At 46.6% G+C, this 16,331-nt stretch overlaps 1 protein-coding gene across 2 annotated transcripts in view; it reads right to left on the bottom strand.

Moving 5' to 3' along the window:
• The window catches only part of HYDIN (HYDIN axonemal central pair apparatus protein), a 3,619,565-nt gene that overhangs the window by 871,184 nt on the left and 2,732,050 nt on the right, over positions 1-16,331 (bottom strand). For both annotated transcript variants that reach the window (XM_078670948.1, XM_078670947.1), the window contains one exon: positions 7,116-7,334. In XM_078670948.1, the coding sequence (XP_078527074.1) occupies positions 7,116-7,334 (219 nt within the window). The remainder of the gene's footprint in view (positions 1-7,115; positions 7,335-16,331) is intronic.

Raw genomic sequence — 16,331 nt, forward strand, 5'->3', positions numbered from 1 at the left:
AGGGCATTTCGGGGACGAAAAAACCGGACAAACGATACTGGAAAAATTCTATTGGCCTGGCATACACAAACAAGTGAGCCAATACTGCAAAGAATGTCCGGTGTGTCAAAAGAACAGCCGATACAGGCCCCCAAGAGTTCCCCTTCAGCCGCTCCCCCTCATAGATGTCCCGTTCACCAGGGTTGGGATGGACCTGATAGGCCCCATGTTACCCTCAAAAAGTGGATGCCGGTATGCTCTCGTTCTCGTAGACTACGCCACTCGGTTTCCGGAGGCCGTTCCACTGAAACATCCCACCACACAAAACATAGCAAGAGCCCTTGTAACCATCTTCACCCGAGTGGGTTTTCCCCGAGAGATCTTGACGGACCAGGGAACCCCGTTTGTCTCTTCTCTCATGCGTCAGGTATGTTCGCAACTGGGCATTAAACAAATCAGGACCTCGGCCTACCACCCCCAGACCGACGGACTCGTGGAACGGTACAACGCGACCCTGAAAACCACACTCAAGAAATTGATGGGTCTAGAAAGCCGTCGCTGGGAGGAAATGCTTCCGTTGGCCCTCTTTGCTATCCGTTGCAAAGTACAGAGCAGCACAGGGTATTCGCCATATGAACTACTCTACGGAAGACCCCCTAGAACCCTCCTGGATATGGCACGGGAGGCATGGGAAGCCGAGCCCGACCGTACCCGTCCCCTGCCCGAATACGTGGCCAACCTTAAGACGCACTTGGGCCAGATCAGGGAAATAGTGAGGCAGAACCTATCAGCCGCCCAGGCTACACAAAAGCGCCAATATGACAGAGGATCCAAAGCCAGAACCTTTGCCCCCGGAGACCTTGTACTACTCCTCCTTCCCTCCTCCGATCATAAACTACTGGGACAATGGCAGGGACCGTATCCGGTGACGAGACAGGTAACCCCTGTTACGTACGAGATAGAATTAGACCATACCCGTAACCAGAGACAGATCTATCACATCAATCTGCTTAAGAAATGGGAGGGTCCCCAACCTGTACTGTCCAACGCGGTTGTTCCTGGAAGCCCACTCTTCGAGAGTTGTGTAGACCCAGACCTATCCCCGACACAACGAGATGACCTCAGGAATGTCTTGTCCCCCATACAAAAAGTGTTTTCCACTTCTCCGGGACACACCACGGTCATAGAACATGCAATTCATACAGAACCAGGAAAGGTCGTGAGACAGCGCCCCTATCGCGTCCCAGAAGCCCGCCGGAAAATAATCCAGGAAGAAACCAAAGAAATGATGAACATGGGAATTATAGAGCCATCTATCAGTTGCTGGAACTCACCCATCGTGCTTGTTCCCAAACCCGATGGCTCCACAAGGTTTTGCATTGACTTTAGGGAAGTCAATAAAGTGTCGAGTTTTGATACGTATCCGCTACCCAGAGTAGACGAGATGATAGAACGCATTGGTCGGGCTCGCTACATCAGCACGCTGGATCTCTGTAAGGGATACTGGCAAATCCCCCTGAAAAGTGAGGACAAAAAGAAAACGGCGTTTTCTACGCCTGATGGACTATTCCAATTCAGAGTCATGCCTTTCGGGCTTCATGGGGCCCCCGCAACTTTTCAACGGGCTATGAATATTGTCCTGCAGCCCCATGCCCGATACGCAGGAGCATACCTTGACGATATTGTCATATACAGTGATGACTGGCCGGAGCATCTGTCCCACCTGACACGGGTGATCACCTCTCTGGGGGAACACGGGTTCACTATTAACCCCGCTAAAACCACTCTTGCTGCACAAACAGTCAAATACCTGGGTTACCTCCTTGGGAAGGGGGTCATACGACCCCAAGATAATAAAATAAAGGCTATCCAGTCAATACCCTTCCCCCAAACCAAAAAGGATCTCCGGGCTTTCCTTGGGCTTTTAGGTTATTATCGGAGGTTCATCCCTAATTTTTCTCAGTTAGCCGTGCCCCTAACAGACCTCCTAAAGAAGAACATAGGAACAGAATCCTTGTTACGCCATCCCTCCCTTCAGATGCTGACAGCTTTCCGGTCCCTTAAACAAGCACTACTGTCTGAGCCGGTTCTCATCAGTCCTGATTACACGCGTCCCTTTATTCTCCAAACCGACGCCTCAGAACAGGGACTGGGAGCAGTCCTTTCCCAAAAAGACCAAGCAGGCATAGAGAGGCCCATCCTCTACCTTAGCAGGAAACTCTTCCCTCGTGAAATGAACTACGCGGTAGTCGAAAAGGAAGCCCTGGCCATTAAATGGGCCATAGAGAGCCTGCGGTACTATTTGGAGGGGCGGGAATTCGTCCTATACACTGATCACGCACCTCTAGAATGGATGGCACGTAACAGGGGACATAACGCCAGAGTGCTCCGTTGGTTTTTGTCCCTACAGCCCTACAGATTCCAGACTTTGCATAGGAAGGGGGCCGAGCAGGGCAATGCGGATTACCTGTCCAGATATCCCCCGCCATCCTCCCCCACAAGAAAGACAGCTAGGGAAAGGGGATGTGGAAGGGGGATACCACCTGCCTCAACCGGGCGACGCCCGTGTGGGGGTACCACGACCTCTAACCCTCCCGTGTCTCTGACGACCGGGAGTCCTTCTTCTTTGTGTCCTGTGCAGGTACGAGACCAGAGGAACAGACACCGGCCCGTCCCAGAAACGGAGAACCCCGAACACCCGGAACCCGGAAAACCCGAACCGGAAACAGCCTACAGGGGAACCGGAAGTCCTGAACCGGAAGCAGTCCACCGGGAAACCGGAAGTCCCTCCCCCTGCCCAGGACCTGGACGTACAAAAGCCGACGACGAAGAGAGGAGAGCGTTCCAGATAGCCGACTCGTGGCAGGAGACAGCGCGCAGCGAACCCTTGGCGGAGAGTGGAAGGAGTGAGAGGATCGAAGACGGAGAGTTGGAGGACGTCTGGACCGAGGAGTGGTGGAGTCCTCTGGAGGTGGCTGGAGAGCGGCCGTAACTCTCGGGAGAGTTACGGCGGGGCACGTGAGTACCTTGTTACCGTCTCCGTGTCCCCTTTGTATATAGCTGTATCTACTTGTAAATTGTATAGATATTGCATGCACTGAGAGAGCACCCTTACGCACTGTATATATTAGAACGTAGAGACACTGCACTTAGACCTTGTATCATAGTCCCTACACCCCGACCCATCACCGGAGCACCTCGTCTATACCCTTTCCCCTCCTACTTGATCCCCTCCCGTCTACCCCCTTCCCGTTCCCATCCTCACGGTCCTCTTTAGTCCCACACGACCCTGGTGTTGGTAACGGTACATGTGTAGTCCATACTGAAAGGACTAACCCCTGCTTCTCTATCTCCCTCCGAGGTTATCCCAACGCCCGGAAGACGTGAAGACCTCCGGACGATCCATCAGCCGGTGCATACCAGAAAGGCGACTACGGCTTCACCCCAACCCTCTGTACTGACTCCGGTTTTCCTTGTTACACCGAATAATAAAAACATCTACCATAGCCCAATACATACGGCCTCCACGCCTGTTATTCCGGACCGCCGCAACCCCCAGTCCACAATAGTGCATCGCGCGTATTTATCCCCGGATAAAATAAACCGCTATTTTGGTCTCGACACAACAACATGCCCCAGGTGCGGACTAATGGATGCGCAGTTTCTGCATATGCTCTGGTCGTGCCCGCTCCTACAAGATTATTGGAAGGCAGTATCGGCCTCTCTAGCGGCGGGGACAGGGAGCAGTTTACCATATACGTGGGAAGCTTGTCTATTGGGCTTATTTAAGCGGACAAAACAGACGAAAGTCCCGGCTAGATTTTGGGATCTTGGTCTAATAACGGCGAAACGACTAATTACCAAGCGCTGGAAGAATGGCGAGCCTCCCCAGGCAATACACTGGCGTACTTCTTTTGACAATTGGGCTAAGGTGGAAAGTGTAGCCTTGCACAGGGAAGAGACAGCGGGGCTCCGCGCGTATCCCATAGCCCAGGATTGGGACAATCCTGCTTACAAGGGTGTATTATTTAGCCACTCTTCCACCTTTAGGCAGAATTCTGACCCCCTACCCCCCCCCCTCTACCCACACACCTTCCTCCCCTGCCGGCTCTGGGTTGAGATCTTTACCACACTCCTCCCGCTCACCGCCCCCCCCCTACCCCGCTGCGTGCCGTGTTGGATCACTCCCACTGCTGTCACAGTGACACATATACCCGTCCTTACACGTACCCCCTTCTTTTTGTTTGACATTATTTAGTTCTCAGTCCCCATTTTCTTAGGTTCTTCCTCAAAGTTTATTGTTATGAACGAACGTTTTTGAATATAGCTTGCATAGCAGACTGCATTGAACTTTGCACTGTAACCGTAGAGGTGGCCGCGAGTAAACAGCCACGGGTATCCTCAGCGATGGGTGCTATTCTTTTGGGACCAAGCCAGGAGACATGCCCTGGAATTAGGTGACATTGTTGACCGATCTACACGACTTCACACGCTGACAAATACCGATAGTCCTGTCCTCCCCCTTTCACGTCGTTCCTCTTGATTGGGATGTCACTCGCTGACTATACTGCGCCACACCTGGCCCGCTGGCAGTACTTTCAACACTCTCCCAGTATGCCCGATTCCAGTTGATTTATCAGTTACTTACCATAGGTGCCTCAAACTCATCATTTACTTAGCCGGATATGGGTGGAAGGATAGATTGTTCTGACACACTATTGTCGTTGTTTTGTATTCTCATGCAGCTCTGTTCCACAATCTTGTCATGTTGGTCTTACTACTTCGTGTTTATTTCACTATCATGCATGGAAAACTGATATGACATGTCTTGTATATCCTGCAATAGCGCTGTGTTACTTATTTTCATGTATTTTCATACAAGAAATGCAATAAAAGATATTCAAACAAAAAAAATATATACCTAGGCTCTTGAATTTATCCTTTGGTATGGGGGAGCGCCGAGGCAGGTGGGCCGCAGTGACTGAACGTGAGCGGAGAGGGATTACCTAGGAGCATAAGCTCAGTTTTTTTGCCATCGAGTTTGAGGCACGACAAGGTCATCCATTTGGAGACCTCTTCCAGGCAGGTCCTGAGATTGTTGGATGTCGTGTCCAGTTGATTGAGGGCCACCACTAGCTGAGTGTCGTCTGCATAGGTAATAATTTTTATTCCATACGGACGGACTATCTCAGCTAGGGGCCCCATGTAAACATTAAACAACATAGGGCTCAGAGAAGAGCCCTGCGGTACGCCGCAGACAAGAGGCTTGCTCGGGGAGGTGATGTTGCCCTCGAACACTTGAAAAGAACGGTCGGAGAGGAAGGATTCAAGCCAGGAGATGGCTTTTCCTGAGATCCCTATGCTCGAGAGCCGGTGTCGAAGGCGGCACTTAGGTCAAGGAGGATTATAGCGGCATAGTGGAAAGAGGGCATAGATTATTTTTCAGGTTCAAAATTGTCTCTACTTCCTCAATTAGGACACTGATCTTCCTCAGGATACAGTTCTTTGATGAGGATTTAGTTTTGTTTTTTTACATTGCTACACACAGCAGGATGTCTATTGCCTTTCTTTTTTTCCCCATTATGGTGCTCTGATTATGGTGGCAAAGCTCAGACATTATAAGCTAAGCAGGTTTGTCCAAACCCCACGCTAGAGTCTAACAAGCAATTCCTTAAATAAATCCTCAGACAGAAAAGGCAATTGCAAGTAACAGGAGGCTTCACCTCACTGATTCTTTGTATTCCAGATCTTAGAACCAAGAGGTGGGGCCCAGCCTAGCCTCTTCCATATGATGATGGGCGAAGACGGGCCCGGCCTTGTTCTGCGACTAAGTAGCCACGCTATAAGCGCTTGCAGAGGCCACCTCCATCAGGTTCCTACCCTCTTGAATGGGTTTCTTGTCTTGGAAGTCCTCCCAGAGCCCACCAGCAGCCTCATTGTATCTTGTGCTGAAGAAAAGATAAATGCGCTTCAAGTGCTTCCTTTAGCCCACCTCCACAGGGCCCCTCCTCTTGAAAGGGGTTTCTGGGCTTGCAATGTCTGCCAAAGACCCACGAGCAACCCCTCTGTATCCCGTGCTGTGGGAGTGGTAACCACGCTATAAGTTCTTGCACTGGCACACCTCCATAAGGCTCTTCCTCCTCTTGAAAGGGGTTCTGAGCTTAGAAGTCCCACCAGAGACCCACCAGCAGCCTCTCTCTCTCTCCCAACTCTCACCCCTCCCCAGGGTCAGGTATTTGTGGGAGTCATCTCTTCTGATATTAACCTCAAGGGGAAGTGGTGGAAGATCTTCAATTCCCCAGAAGTCCTGGGAATTCAGGTAAGTGGCTCTTGGTGTGACAATGATAATGCTCTGGAAAAAGACATTTCAAAGTTGGAAAGAAAGAACCACAGGCATGTCTAGTAACATTGTATCAGGAATATATGTTTGTGGATATGTTTTAGTATTGTGTTACTCTTCAAATTGAATTTGCACTTAATGGTGATGCATGATGGAGAGAAAGCGTTGTGGCACTGAAAAGCAGATGTTTGTACTGTGAGAAAAAACACAGCAACATAACGTGTATTTGTAAAGCAAACATTCACTGCAAAGGGTAACTTGGTGCTGAATAACATATGTTTATTGTTACTCAACTGCATGGTGCTCATTTTATTGACCTCAGAAGCATGAAAGGCTAAGTGGACCCACCAGGATTTGAACTGTGACCATGAGGTCAGACACAGGCCCCTACAGTAGACGCATTAGTCCACCAAGCCACCAGACCCGGCTTCGGTAGTGTGGCTCATCGGTTTTAGAAAACATATTGCCGGCAGATATGTCAGCTTATTTGGCATTTTAGAAAGATCCTTAAACTAAAGGTGTATAGTTGGATGTGACAGCTGTTGATGATAAATACCCTAAGCCTATTCGAAGGCACTTTTTCAGACAACACTACATAGTATCAACCATTACACCTTGTTCGATCATCTTCTTGAAGCCATAAAGGTATTGCTCTGACTTTTGATAACTTTGTTTAGTATCCTCAGAAACAATACATGCAGCATTTAGAAGTCAGACTGAATTCAAACATTTGATAGTTTTAAACAAGCAAAAGAAGCTAGAACATTGTGGCATTCAGCTCTGCTGCACAACCTACCTTTTTCTTAATTGGTAATTGAGTTGTAGAACTCCTACCAGAATCCACCCATTTAACTGTTCTGAGCCGGTCATCCCAGTCTGGAACCTGGTCAGCTGGGATTGGGAAGGAGATTCTTGCAAGTTGGCAATTGAATAAAGCTTTATTCAGAGTAATGGGTACATCAGACTCTAGGGTCACTGCAATGTCCTTTGCACACCCCAAGTGAAGGTGGCCTACCTGGAAAACAGCAATGGAAACATCTAGTTCATATGTGTTCACTCCAAGTGTACAGAAAGTAACATCTTTTGCACAGTCTTGCAACAGGTAAACCAACAGCTTTATTCTGTTTAACTTTAAAGCATCAATGCTGTAGTTATTAAAACAGGCATATGTGTTTAATAAGTTAAATGCTATTTAATGTTTTTATTATGTAAACCCAATATACATTATTTATAATATTCTATATACATTAATATTTTGGCTACAAAGTTGGATGTCTTAACTTTAAATACATTAGAAAGAGGTATATATTTAACTTTTACAATTCATCAGAACCATGTATTCAAGCTTTACAGCTGATCAGAATCAAACATGAAGCAGCAATTTCAATTACAAAAGTAAAATATACATACTGTTTTTAAACGCAATTCAAAACATCAATAAAGAAGTCTAGAATGTGTGCTTTCCTGATTTTTAATAATACTGTGCCATGTATTTTTGAACTTATTTTAAATCCCACAGGAAGACCTCTGGAGCTCCACGGGAGGATTTCTACAGCTATCTCATCTTAAAATTATCACAAAAATGTCACAGGTGGAGTTCTAGAACTGCCACTGACAAAACTTCCAACAGATGGCGCTTTAAGGCTGTCCCTCAACAGACCTTTGACAAGAGGAACTCTAAAATTGTAATTTGCAAGGTTTTCACAAAAGGATTTCCAGATTTGTGACATATCTATCATTCAGATTTAGATGTTCTTCATTAATTAAAATGTTTATAGAAATACAAAATCCTCATATCTGTACATCAACCAACAATTCATGATAAGCACCCTTACACAATATGCAACATTCAACTCCTCCGACAACCTTGACCTCAAAATCCAGAACTTCTCGAACGGGATCTCCACTGACGCAGACACCATCGCCCGCATGAAGGACAACACCTGCAACAGGTCTGCAAAGCACGCCAGCGGGTTCACCCCATATCTACTGACGCTCAAATACGGCAGCAAGAAACTAGAGAGACTCTGGCGCACCAGCAAGAACTCCTCCTTACTCAGCTCATTCAGGTCCACCCTCAACAAGTACCACCACCACCTCAGGGAGACTAAGAAGAATGACACAAGCTGGCACTGAAAAATCGATTCACCCTTCCCAAGCCCTCTGCGACACCCTATCGAACTACTTCCACCAGAAGATTGCAGAAATCTACAGCAACTTCGACCCCAACCCACCTCCCCGCTTCTCCCAACGCCACCGACACCCACTGACTTTCCGACTGGAAGCAGCTCTTGATCCAACAAACCCCCATTGTGAACTCAATCCACTCTGGTGCACCCACAGACCCCTGACTGCACCACATCTACAGCCTAGGGAGAGAAGAAATCAGCAACAACCTCACCAAGATCCTCAATGCATCCATCACCACAGCCTCCGTCCTCGCCGTGTGAAAGCATGCAGAGGTCAAACCTCTCCTGAAAAAATCCTCTGCTGACGCCAGCGTACTCTACAACTATCAACCCATCTCGCTACTCCCCTTTCCAGCCAAGGTCCTGGAGAAAGCCATCAACCACCAGCACACAGAGTACCACAAAGAAAACAACCATCTCCACGCCTCCCAGTAAGGCTTCTGGACCAACCACAGCACAGAGACTTCCCTGATTGCAGCCACAGACATTAGACACCTACCTGACCAAGGGGAAACAGCAGCCCATATCTTTCATGACCTCTCGGCAGCCTTCAACACAGTGTTCCATCACACCCTCATCACCAGACTCCAACATTTGGACAGCCAAGGAATCACTCTCAAATGGATTGCCTCCTTCCTCTCCGGCCGAATGCAGAGGATCCACCTACCACCTTTTTCCTCTGATGCCAAAAACATCATGTGGTCGTCCACCAGGTCTCCTCCCTCAGCCCCACCCTCTACAACATGACGCTTCTAGCTGACATCGCCCGCACCAACAGACACAACATCATCTCTTGCGCTGACAACACACAGCTCATCCTCTCCCTCACGGAAGACACCAACATCACCAGAGCCAACTTCCAGAACACCTAGTCCGACGTTGCCAACTGGATGAAGGTCAACTGCCTGACGCTCAATTCAGAGAAAATGGATGTGAGAAGTTGGCCTGATATATGATGCTCACTAGTTCTAGTGATCACCTTGTATCAGTCCAAACAACCCTTATGGTGATTGGTTATAAGTCAACCTTATAGACCAGCTATCCTAATGGTAGCATGGACAAAGCAGTCTTAGGCTAAACTCTTTTGGCATGTGAAGCCAGCTGTTTTACCACATATAACCCCTTGAATACCAGATGAAAGGAAACCACACAGGTTGTTATGAAAATAAACATTATATTTATTAATAACAAACACCTCTAAACTCTTTATGAGATCAGAGGGCTAAGCACATGACAATCTCTTAGGAAAAATACGATAAGTTGCACAAAATTACAATTGTGCCCTAGGGGCACGACAAACCATATACTAAGTAAATGGTATAAGGAAATCAATAGAAGGAATGGAGCTGTCCAGAGGCTGTAGGATTGCTGGGCCTACACTATCCTAACCTTAGGTAAGTAACAGGAGGCCCACGGGACGCGTGTGCAGAGTGTGAACTCACACGCGAGATGTGGAACAAAGTCAATGGACAGTACAGTTTACGAAAAAGGTGAGTACGGACAGTCTTTACTATCTAGGACTAAAACGACTGGAAATCTGGACACTAGGAGAGTTAATCTACCCTTGAGCACCGAAATGCTCTTGTTACCTCACCCATGGGCTGCGGGTGCATAGGTATCAAAGTGTGTCGGGTTTCCGCGTCGAAGTCTATGGAGCCTTGAAGAAAGATGCTGCAGGCGACCATGTGGAAGATGTCCGGTGCGATCCAAGGGTGGATCGAGGAAGAAGAGGACCTGAAAGCAGAGGGGACAGTGTTCAAAGTCACTAGCCAGTGACCGATGTGGAACCAGGAAGGAACCAGGTGCTGTCGTCGCGATCAGGTGAAGAGTGGACGCTTGTCTCTGCAGCCACGTAGACCAGGAGGTGTCTTCGACGACCAGGATGGAGGCACGGGCTGTCCCACGCAGGCTCTCGCTGTCGGCGGTGTAGGATCCGGATTTGGAGTCAACAGGCCTTGGCAAAGGCAACCCACGCGGTTGAGGAGGGTCCTGGGTGCTCCTCTTTTGGAAGGGAGCAAGGGCCAGTCTGGAGCAACCAGACCAGCTGTGTAGATTTCAAGGATCGTCGTCTAGGAGGCCACTAGCCAGCCGGCAAGTGACCAGACAACGCGTCGAGCAGCAACCAAGGAAAAAGGGCCACACGCAGAGCTCGTGGATGCTGGGGGGCTGGTCTTCGGTGCAGGTGATGCTCGGGGCTGGGGCTTCTCAGTCCCCAAAGCACTTTCTCGAGGATGTCTCTGAAGTCGTGCTGGAAGCGAAGTGGAGCTTCTTCAAGATGGCCGGTCCCACGTGTCTCGTCGCACCCACGGATCTCAGCTGTGCTGCAGATGTAGGTTGAGGTCGGAGAGGTCTGGAAGTCCGGATCTCGTCGGGCTCTGAGTCTGGTTCCGGCAGGAAGGACGACAAAGTGAACCGCTAGGACGCTTGATGGTGCCTGCAGTTGCAGGGTAGACACTCCTTGCCCACAAGGGAGTTTCTTCAGTCTTCTGTGGAGCAGAACGTCGAAGTCCAGAGTTTCTTCTTGTAAAGTTGTCAGGATAAATCTAATTTGGAATGGGACCAGCTCCTACCTTTATCCTGCTAAAGGTGGCTGTACTGCTGACTAGGTCCCTCCCATGGGTGGGACCAGGAAGGGGGGTGGTTACACCCCCTATCCTTTGTCCGGTTTCGCGCCAGAGCTGGGGCTGGAGTGCCCCAGCAACTGGTTTGAACTGGGGTATGCACAGGGACACCTTATGTGCCCCAGGCATGTCTCATTCCTTTCAGCCCTCCCTAACTCAATACACAAAATCCTGTCTGGGGTGGTGCTAGCACCTCCCGAGGCAGGAAACCCTTTGTCCAGGCCTCCCTCGCTGGAAGGACTCCCAGTAGCAAGAGGTCAGACTTGTGTCTGTGGTGGCAGCATCCATTTTGTGATGCTGAGGCTTCGTTTAACTTTAACCGGGGTTCACAGTTACATACATGTCGTGTCCCTCTAAAAGGGTGGAATGCTACCCCCGTCGCCAGAACTGGCGAGGGAGTAGTATTCCAATTCGTATGACACCTTACTCGACATGTTTTGATAATGCTATACCAAAGTTAGCAATAACCACGAGGATTATAATGCACTTAAGAGTATATGGTATAGCGTTATCATGGAACAGCTATAAGGACTTGGTTCCGCAAGCTGCAGACAGGCTCAGCTCATGCTAGAGCACCATCTCACATAATTCCAAGCACTCTGCCTTCAGGATTGATAAGGCCTGCCATAGGAGTGACTGATAGGAATATATGTGTCCATTTTGGGGTTAGATATAGGTATACTATATCTATAGCAAAGGGTGATTACACCACCTTGCCCCAGCTGTCTTAGCAGCCAGTTGTGTCAGTTTGGATGGCCAGCCAGGGGTGGCATAATACATGCTGCAGCCCCTGGTAGGCCCTGGGTACACCTATGCCCTGGGTACCTAAGGTACACTGTACAGGGGCTGATAAGGTGACCCAGCATCCAATTAGGTATGTACCTAAGGTACATGGAGTCCATTTTACAGAGAGAGCAATTAGTCTGGGGTCCTGAATAGCAGGGCTCCAGGCCACCTAGGTCGAAAACCAGGTAAACACTAGGCAAAAAGTTGGGGGTAACCATAGTCAGATATCCACCTTCCTACAATGGAGGTACTCATTTTCAGAAACAACCCATCCCCCTGGGACGACTCTTGGTGGCCTGCCGCAATCAGCCCTCGCTCAGACTCCATCCAACCACGCACGCAATGTCAGAATCATCATGGACAACTAACAATGAGGAACAAAGTCAACACTGTCTCCTCCTCCTGCTTCCACACCCCCTGCAAGCACCTCAAGATTTCCGAAGGATTCCCATCTCCACCAGAAAAACAGTCACTCAAGCCCTCAACTCCAGCCACTTCGACTATGGCAAAGCACTCTATCCCGGAACCACCAAGCAACTTCTCAATCACCTCCAGACCATCCAGAACACCACAACAAGACTCATCCTCAACTTCTCCAGGAGAACCAGCACCGCCCCCCACCTCAGAGCCCTCAACTTGCTCCCTTTACAGGAAAGATGCCTCTTCAATCTCCTGACACATGCCTACAAGGCCCTCCACAACTCCATTCCCACCTACATAAACCACCACCTGACGATCCCTCAACCCACCAGGGACATCAGCTCCACCTCCATCGCCCGGGCCCACAACCCCGCATCCGCCGGAACCGCTGCGGAGGTCGCTCCTTTTCCTACCTCACTGCCAAGTCCTGGAATGACCTCCCCTCTACCTTCACTCAAACCCTTCATTTGAATAATTCAGGAAGAAGCTCAAGACATGGCTCTTCAATCAACAACGTTAGGACCTAGCGCCTGGAGATCCCCCGGGCGACAAGCAGCGCTTTACAAGAACCCTGTTATTGATTCAAATGTACATTCCAGGGATTTTTCTTATGTACTCCTACTGATTGGTAATCCAATTTATATTCATCTCCGGTCCTCTATACTTGGCCTAATTTAGATTTATTTTCAAAAACAAAGGCCTAGTTGTGTGCTAACAAATGTATATTCAATTTTTCAATGAGCATCACACAGTTCTTCTACGGTGAAGCAAGGTTGGCTATTTAGTAATGCCCACCCATATGTGTTAATTCAATCTTTTTGAAAAACAATCATCTACATCAAGCTGGGAGCCCACCAATCTATAACACCGGGACTGACTAACAAGTTCTAAAAAAAAAGTGTGATGTGGGTCAGAAAGTGCATCACGTAAGCAACACCCATGGAGCTACTCGTAGGTTCTCACCAGTTGGCTCACTCGGTCATCATTGGCATTTTCCTGACAGAAAAGAAAGTGACCTAACTCTAAATAATGTGAAAAGTAAAAGAGAAATGTGTAGCAATTGATATCTATCTTAGCATCTATAAGCATAGTAATGCCAGGAAGGCCAGCTATACTCTCCCCAGGTTAAAATTGAGTTGTGGACACCTGTCACACATATCCTTTAAATTTTGATAGTGTTGCACTCAGTAAAAAATTAATGGAAAGTTTAGACCATTTTAACCTGAACGGCTGACATGTTTAATTGCCGATAACTTGGCAGCAAATTCATGAGGGAACAGGGACTCAACTCAACCTCGAGAGTGCACCGTACCTGTAGGGGTTGATTAAAAAAAAGAAGAGAAAGAGGACAGAACCAGAGACATGCGTAGGTTGTACAGCAATTCATTCACAAGAGTCCTTGCTACTGAGAATCCTTTTTATCTTGTGAAGAATTGAATAAATAAGTTGTCTAAAGAAACAAGGACTCTTGTGGATGAATTGCTGTACCATCTACACTGTAAAAAGTCAAGAACTACTTGAATATTGATAATTAAGGGTGTGAGCTGGTCATGTTTGTTTTATTTTACATACGTCTGTACTGAAATATACAGTAAATCCCTACCAAACACAATACTGTAAACAATAATTGCTTTGTTATTTTCTACAGTCCTAATCAACACATTGTTAACTACTGCCTGGTTTTCTCACCCACTTTTTGTACAGCACTCCGAAACCTGCTGGATGACATTCACACTTCATGAAGTCACCAAATGTTCCTTAATTCCAAAAACTCATGCTAAGAATGGTATTTATAAAATATCACAAAGGATATGAAAGACAAATTGAGGCCAAAAGAAAGGCTATACCACAAATACCATAGAGAAGATAAAAATATCAAATTGGAATTGCACATTTCATTAAATGTAACTGAAACATTAGTAATAGATATTAGTGTGCTTTACATGCAGGAATAAAGGGTTACAAAAATAATGCACTTTGTTTAAGTGGAATGAGTTAAATTAACACATTTTAACTAATGAGATGGTAGAAGAGGACGTACGAAAATGAGGGAATAAATAGGTTTTTAAATAAAATAGGGTGTATTTCCAACTGTTCCCTCCTAGGTAGTAGGTCTGATTGTTTCCGAAAGAGGACTAGACCACCAGTGAAAGATTGTTTTAGCACCAACGATGTTAGCTGTATTGAGATTTCTGAAAAAATAACAATTAATGAACAGAATGTTTAACAATGTCAAACATTCACCCCAGTACAAAGATCTGGGCCTAAATCCATCGTGTTTTTTTTAATTCCCATGCCATTCCAGTTTAAACCCAGCCATATTCAAATCAGTCTTCACCCTAATCCCCATGGGAACAGTCCAGCCCGAACTGCAAGGCCAGGTCTACCCAGGACTGGAAACAAGAATCCTAAGACCGGTTTCGGGGTTTCACCCCTCATCAGCCAGGCTAGCTTGACTGCAGTGGCATGGAGAGAACGGGACCCACGTCTGAGATTTCTAGCTAAAAAGTGTCTTTCCACCTTAAACCTTACACCCTCAGACCTTTAGAGAAGGTAGAGTTGCCAGCTAAGACAGGGTACATAAAAGCCTGCAGCAACAGCAGATTTTAAACTTTATTCTAGTCTGGATTTAGAGCCTGTTTAATTACCTTTACACCAGTGAAATGTGGTTACATTAATTTTATTAGGGCTAGCACTGATAGACCAATATTAATTAAGAAAGCAGTTGCCAAAATCAAATAGAGAAATGACGGGTATGTTTTTAGCTGCTTGGGTGTCACAAACTGCTTCACTCTTGTCAAAGAGTGTGGAAACATGTTTGAAGATTTGGGTAACTTGTGATGTTAATGTGCTTTTATGTCAAAGATTTCACAGAAAAGGGGAGAGATGGGTAGAAATAGCCCAATTTTATTGATCGGTGGTGAAGAAGATTAATTTGGAAGATTCATTTGGTGTAGTCAGTATATTAATGTACATTGACTCCAGAGTCCACCAATATTTCATAGAGAGGTCTAAGTACAGATTGAATAATGTTGGTACTGAGATAGAGTCTTGTGGACACCAAGATCATTGGTAGAAACAAGGTTCACAATTATCATCATGCAGTGGCAATGAGAGGTATGTGGTAAACAAAATCATTATCTGGTTGCCAAATCCCATTTTAGCAATTTTAGCAGTCCGTGATGAACAGTGCCAAAGGCTAGTGACACATCAAGCAAAACGAGTAGCCAGGGATTGCCAACACAAAAATTATGCAGTATAGGTCACTGAAGACCTTCAATGTAGCAGTCTCTGCACTGAATCCAGCCTTTAAATTTGCCTGGTAAAAGGCAGGGAGAACATTATTGACTCATTTGGTTATTTATTTGAACATGCAGCAAAAAATGACTCTTCCTAGCTATGAGAAATTAGAACTTTGCTAAGATATTAGTCACACACTTTGAAATGAAATCTGGATTTGATGATTTGTTCTAAAAGAAAGTCTTGAAAATAGTTTGTGATTTTCAGCTGCGTTATCACTTTTGATAATACATGATGTTGTCCCATATGACCACTGATTTAAGTGGAGACTATCCACTTGTGAAAAGTTAAGTATGATTTTGTTCACAATAGATTTTCTTATGTCGATGAAGAACAAAAGTAGTTTGCTACAACTGGTGAGTGATGGTGCTGGTGAGGACCTAACATATGGAAGCTTGTTTATATGGATGTATAATAATATTGCTGTTGCTATTAATATAGTATTTTGGTATCCCTTTCTAATTGCATTGAAGAGTTTGAGCTGCACCATGCTTTTTCTTAAGAATATGCATTTCGTCTGTGTTTAAATAGGGATTCAGTAAAACACTGATGGCTGGGTTTGGAATGAAGATGTTTAAGGGGTCATTTATATCAAGAATGGTTTTGTCATAATCCCTCCGGAGCGTGTCCATATCATCTGAGATAACAAGATAATTTATTAGGAACAGAAAAAAGCTGGTGGGTTCTGTTATACCC

The sequence above is a fragment of the Lissotriton helveticus genome, chromosome 12 (assembly GCF_964261635.1).
Source record: "Lissotriton helveticus chromosome 12, aLisHel1.1, whole genome shotgun sequence".
In the NCBI taxonomy this organism is placed as follows: domain Eukaryota; kingdom Metazoa; phylum Chordata; class Amphibia; order Caudata; family Salamandridae; genus Lissotriton; species Lissotriton helveticus.